The sequence below is a fragment of the Pinus tabuliformis genome, chromosome 4_2 (genome assembly GCF_031772625.1).
Source record: "Pinus tabuliformis cultivar Carrire ecotype Pingquan chromosome 4_2, CPIR1, whole genome shotgun sequence".
Lineage (NCBI taxonomy): Eukaryota > Viridiplantae > Streptophyta > Pinopsida > Pinales > Pinaceae > Pinus > Pinus tabuliformis.
Genome location: NC_142304.1, coordinates 123333391 through 123340249, shown reverse-complemented (window position 1 = coordinate 123340249; position 6859 = coordinate 123333391). Strand labels below are relative to the sequence as shown.

The following is a 6859-nucleotide window of genomic DNA, read 5'->3' as shown; positions in this document are numbered from 1 at the left end:
AAATAACTCACCGTGCATGCTTTTAACAATCCTCGTACTTTTAGTCACGCTGGCACTTTTTACGCAAAAACTGGGTTCATCTCTTCCGACATCATCGCTTTTCTCTTAGGGCCTACAAAGCAACTCAATTCCGTTGATTTTTGATGTGGCGGTGAGAGCCACCATGCATTGCACTTGAGATTCGATCACTCACATGAATTATAGATGAAGATGGCCGAAATCATTACAGATATCTGTCTCAGAAAATTTCAGAAAACCAATGTGAAAAAGTGTGAATACAAAGCGCCAAGGCCATGACAATACTCCGCCCATGGGTCTATCAGTTGATAAACTCGTCAAATAATGTTGTCGGGTTTTGAAGAAAATAGGGATATCATTACTCTACACTTCCAAAGGATCGAGGTGGGCAAGTGTAAACCTGGGTATCTTTCTGTGCATCCAGTGTTCAAGAATACACTGGAGTCTTGGTGTACACATTTCAAAGGTTCGTTTTGCCACATTAGACACATGGCTTCCGAAGCAAGTTAGCTTCATCCAAAGCATGGGCAATGCCAAGGCAAATGCCTATTGGGAAGTAGAGCTTCCCCCAAATTTCAAGCGACCTTTACGAACACGGAAGGAAAAGTGTTTTCTTGCAGATAAGCAGTCAATCATAATAGATGGAAAAGATCCCAGAGGCCATGACAACAAAAAAAAAATTGGTAATCGTGATGGAGAGGACATAAGAACCTCTCATGGGGACAAAGAAACTGTTTGTTTTGATGCAAGAAATGCTAGAGAATGGGAGCATTCACGAGGGACTCATGGCCAAAGTGATCATGCAAGATCATCAAAATCTTCATATCATGATCAGTCTACTTCTGCTTCCGTAGCCTTGCCATCAACACCTCCTGAAAAATCTCATCAAGTACCATCAACTCTTGGTACAGTTCCAGTCATTCCAGTGTCAAAAGGTCCATCACAGAGTCTGCAGAATTTATCTGTTGCTGATGCTCCAAAAGGCGATCTAGCCAGCGATATTTTCCACCTCCTCAATGTTGAAGATCCTTCAACAAGTAGTATTGGAACATCCTCTCGTCCTTACTGGCTTCATCCTACATCTCCATAGCGGCAGGCCAACGATAGAATGGAGAAGTTGATCCCGACAATAGAGCTATCACATATCTCAACATCTCTAGCAACGATTCTCTCTCAAATAATGATTCAAAAATCCATGGAGAAATGCAAGAGGAAGCTTCACAACCTCATTGCAGAGAAGAAATGTGCTCTGATCATGCTCCGTCTCACATGGCACTATGTTGGAACTTATGATGTTAATACCAAGACGAGAATGCCTTTCAGAACCATTAGGCACCTGGATGAGATCGCACATGATGCCAATAGTGGTCTTGACATTGCGATCAGGCTACTGAACCCCATCAAGGAGTAGTTTCCTATGATTTCATACGCTGATTTCTATCAGCTCGCTGGTGTCATGGCTGTTGAAATTACAGGAGGGCCGGACATCCCTTTCCATCTAGGAAGAGTAGATAAAACACTGATAATCTATAGATCCACATAGCGCACAACACACAAAAATACAATACATAAGTCTCACTTGTCTCTACCAATTGATTTGGCTCTGATACCACATGAAGAAAACTAAAAAACAAATAATACACACTCACACTCATAAAATAAATATCAGACATATACAACAATCAGACATGGCGGAAAAGGCATGAGAGAATTTCCTGTAGTCTCTCATTCTCACAAATTTCATTATTATTCAATCCAATGTACAAAGAATGATAATAGTACAAATAAATACATGAGGAAGTTGGTCTCAAGATAGTACATCTATCTTGGACACTATGGTTGAGAAAATATCTCAACAACACACTAATCTAGGAGCCTAACTAGTTGGAGAGAATCTCTCAACCAACTAAGCCTAAACTGACTCCTGACCATGAGGACCAAACTCAATCTAGAAAGGTAGGATTAAATCCTAACTTTCATGATTTTAATTAATTTAATTATTTGGACTTAGAATTGTTTTTAATGTGAGAGTGAGGCTAACAGAAAATTCAACGATTTTAGGGCTAGGGTTTTCTTCAAGAGAATTACTCGGGGAATAAATTTCTTATCATTCAAGGTGGTTAATCAAGGTATCCCAAATTCAAGCTATTCAAATGGCATTGGCTGCTAAAGGGACCAACTAAAAAATAAGACGAACAGAGGAGGAGGAATACATGGAAAATTGAATACAGTGGTTTCAACCTATATTGGTGGATTAGACACATCAGTGATCGTGCCTTGGTTGAGGGGAAACTATGACTGCAAAATGGTTTGCTTTACTGTAGATGTTGGGGTCATATGTTAAATTCTTTGTTCCAAATGCCTCACGCATCAACAAAACTAGAATGTCATCGATCCAATTACTTTTTAAAAAAGTACGAATTTTGTTGGGGGTGCAAAAATCCTCTGCAACCTTTGTTCTTTGGGGGATAATCAGTCCGATGACAGCCCAGTGAGATTGGATAAATGTCCAACGTTATTTTTTTTTTGGAGAGCCTCATGGGTAACAACGTTTGAGCTAAAATAATTGAAGGATGTATCATTTTAAGGTTAGTACCTATTAGACAGTAGGACCATGCAAAGCAATTGAAATACACAACAATCTAAACATTCAACTCTCAAGCTCACGTCATGGCCCGAAATGTAGAAAATCTATGATAGTTTAACTCGATAATGCAATATAAATCAAATCAGAATACTATAACCTACTTCTACTATCAATTTGCGGAAGCTTAAAGATTGGGCTGAAAAATATAACTAGAAGAAGAAGAATCAATGGCACAATACACATGAAAATATTTGGGGAAAGTCTTAGATAAAAACCCCACACTATTGTATTATCATACATGGTGGAAATACATAGGAATTATACAAAGCCTTTTAGCTCTCACAGCTAGCAAGCTCTCAGTACAATCCTCATAGATGCTCACAGGCAATCTTGGCTTCTCTCCAGCCTTCCTCTCTGCCCTGCAAGCTCCTATTTCCTTGCGTTGTTCCTTGTGGATGATTAGCCAATTACCAAGTGGAAAAAAAAACCTTCAAAACTACGCAATCCTCAAGGATGAATCCTTGACTACATGCATGAGTTTTCTCCATGAGAAAACACATGCAACTAATAGTACACTGTCCTTGAACATTAATCTCAACTGGGTCTTTCTCAGAATAGGCATGCATGAGTTTCTAGTGAGGGAATCTTCAGTTAACTAGAGTAGCACTAGTTGAGTGCATTAATGCATCAACTGACTGTTAAGTCACTATTAGTTCCTCAAACAGTTTGGAACTAATTTAACTGGACTTAACTCAGTAAACTGAGTTAACTAATTACAACTCAAATATAACTCAATCTTTTCTCCTTTATTTAAGGGATAACTCTTGCATGACTTCAGAAAGAATTCTAACTTGAATTTCTCCAACTAATTAATTTAAAATAAATTAATTAGTTATTTCCAAGTAGTTGTTAAGACTAAATTCGATTTTAATTCACAATTTAATTCAAGGACAAATTAAATTGGAATATTCTTGTTGCCATATTTCAACACTCCCTCTCAATAAGAAAGGGATTATTTGCCACCCCGATCCTGTCCCTATGGAACACAAATTTACACTTTGGCAATGCCTTTGTCAAAATGTCAGCATCTTGCTCCTTTGTCGAAATATACTGCAACAACATGATCCTCCTCACCCTGTGAAAAGCCACGGGCAACAAATCTTGCCTTATACTTCTCCACACTACCATCAATAGCTTGATTTACCTTGTAAAGCCAATGAGAACTCACAACTGACTTGTTCTCCGGTCTCGGAACCACGTCCCAAACACTATTACGAACTATGGAGTCATACTCCTCCACCATAGCATCAACCCAAATTGGATGCTGCACTGCTTCCTCAAAGGAAGATGGCTCGGTCTCAACACATTCCCTAGCAAGGGCCATGTATCTAGTGTACCTCTCAGGTAACCTCCTTTGTCTATGCTGAGAAGATGGTTCTCCCACATTATCTCTTGCATCCTCCAACAATCTGTCAGCTTCTCTTGTGCGCTTCCATCCATCTCTGGAAGACTCTGCTTGAGTGGATGTCTCCACTCTTGGAACCTATGCATGTGGCTGCTCCACATCAGTACGAGACTCCTCCTCCTTAGGAACCAACAGTTACTCCACAGCCTGTAGTTGGAGCTCCCTCTCAAGGGAAACTCGAATGGCCTTCTGCTCATTAAACTTGAGATCTCTACAAACCACTGTCCTCTGACAGGTAGGCGAGTACACCCGATAGTTGTGAGGTGTATCAGTGTACCCCAAAGATATCCCCAACTCTGCTATTGGCTCAATCTTCTTTCGTGCTTCCTTTGTCACATGGCAATATACCGATGAGCCAAAGATCCTGAAGTGACCCACATCTGGTCTCTTACGGGAGAAAGCTTCCTCTGGTGTCTTCATCCCAAGTATGTGATGTAGGATTCTATTCTGCAATTAGACCGTTGTGTTGCATGCCTCAACCCACAAGTGAAGTGGTAGGCCTTGGTCATGCAGCATTTCCCATGCTACCCCTACAATAGTTCTATTCTTCCTCTTGACCACCCCATTCTTCTGTGGGTTATGAGGTTCCGTCAACTTTCGTTTAATTCCTTCCGCTGCACAGAAGTCCTTAAACTCTTGAGAGAGATATTCTCCGCCATTATCGCTTCTCAATGCCTTGATCTTCTTCCCTGACTCTTTCTTGACCAAAGCTTTGAACTCACAAAAGTTTGTGAAAGTTTGGTCTTTCTTCTGCATGAAATAAATCCAACATTTATGAGAATAGTCATCAATGAAAATCACATAATACCTTTGCTTTGCTATGGATGCCATCGAGAATGGTCCACACAAATCAGTATGAACTCGCTCTAAGATAGCCTCTGCTCGACTGTCTCGATAATGAAAGGAAGACTTGGTGTACTTTCCCAAGGTATAACCTTTGCATGTGTCAACTTGATCAAGTTTACCTTTGGGAAGTCTTGTAGATATCTGCTACATTATATTCAAAGCCCCATGATGCAAATGGCCCAACTGCCTGTGCCACAACTCACCAATGTCTTGGCTTTGCACCAATTCTGCTTTTGTACTCAATGCTACACAATCATCTACCTCTAGTTTATAGAGATTCTTCACCCGAATCCCTATCCTCTTGGTCTGACCCGTGGCTATGCATCTTAGGAATGCATGTCCTTTACTGAAGACAACATCATAGCCTTTGTCCTCCAACATTGCGACCGATACCAAGTTCTTCTTCAGTCCAGGCACATACATCACATCTATCAAGGTGAGAGGAGCTCCATGCTCCCTCTGAAAAGCAACTGTGCCCACTCCTAAAACACTATACCTTCCGTCGTCACCCATCTCAATGCGCATCTTAAGGTCTTTCTCCTCCAAGGCACTGAATAAATTTTTATCACCGGTCATGTGGAATGAGGCTCCATTGTCAAGATACTAGACACAACCCATCATCAATGACACCATGCATGCGATGAGGGTAAAGTCCATTTCGAACTGAGAGGCTAATGCCTCACCTTCCGATCCTTCCGAGGATCCCTTCATGGACTTATTTGATGGGAAATTAGTCACATAATGTCCCATCTTGTGACAATTAAAGCATCTTACTTTAGACATGTCACCCTTCTTCCCTCCATGAGAAGAATTCGATTTGAAATGGGAAACCTTCCCCTTCCCTTTCCTTGCCTTACTAGCTGAGGCCAGATTTTCTTCATCATCATTCTTGGATGAAGAACCATCTCGTGTGCTCCTCCTAATCTCCTACTGCATAAGATCCGACCACAGTCGTTCCCAATCCGGTAGTTTCTCCCTTCAATTCATAGAGTCTTGGTAGCTATTCCAACTCTTTGGAAGGCCAAGGAGAGCGAGGCTCACCATATCATCATCGACAGTAGTTATTCCCACACTGCCAAGCTCATCTTTGTAGGTGGTGAGCTTGTTTAGATATGTGGAAATAGTATCGCCCTTCTCCATCTTGATTCTTCGAAGCTTATCCTTGAGCGCCAATTTCCTCTGGTCGCTACTATTTTGGTAGAGGTCCTTCAATGTCTTCCACATTGAAAATGGAGTATCCTTCCCATGGAGACTCGAGACAATATGGTCTCAAACTACCTCAAGGATGATCCATCTTGCCTTCACCACACACTTCTTCCACTCAGCCAACTCTTGTGCATTAGTTGAAGTCGGCTTTGGGATTTATTGATCAATGAATTCCTTCAAGCCATTGTCTTCTAATACAGTCTCCATTCTATCTTTCCATGCTATGTAATTCGAGCTACCTTCCAAGGCATACTTGAGTCTCAAGCCATAGAATGCCATTGGCCAACCTTGAAGTATGATATGAATTCGATTTGCACTTGCAACCCCGAACTTCAAACTTCAAATTCTCTTCTCAGTATACTGTTCACAGCTCCGATACCATGTAGAAAATCTGTGATAGGTTAACTAGATAATGCAATATAAACCAAAGCAGAATACTATAACCTACTTCTACTATCAATTTGCGGAAGCTTAAATATCGAGTTGAAAAATATAACCAGAAGAAGAAGAATCAATGGCACAATACACATGAAAATACTTTGGGGAAAGTCTCAGATAAAAACCCCACACTATTGTATTATCATACATGGTGGAAATACATAGGAATTATACAAATCCTTAGCTCTTACAGCTAGCCAGCTCTCAATACAATTCTCACAGATGCTCACACGAAATCTTGGCTTCTCTCCAGCCTTCCTCTCTGCCCTCCAAGCTCCTATTTCCTTGCGCTGTCCTTG

General features: G+C 40.9%; 1 protein-coding gene across 1 annotated transcript; it reads left to right on the top strand.

Moving 5' to 3' along the window:
* Positions 1-210: 210 nt before the first annotated feature.
* LOC149168553 (ADP-ribosylation factor GTPase-activating protein AGD5-like) lies at positions 211-1108 on the top strand. The gene is made up of 2 exons (XM_089424915.1): positions 211-261; positions 362-1108. Exons 1-2 carry the CDS (start codon positions 211-213, stop codon positions 1106-1108), a joined length of 798 nt encoding a protein of 265 aa, XP_089281041.1.
* Positions 1109-6859: the final 5751 nt, after the last annotated feature.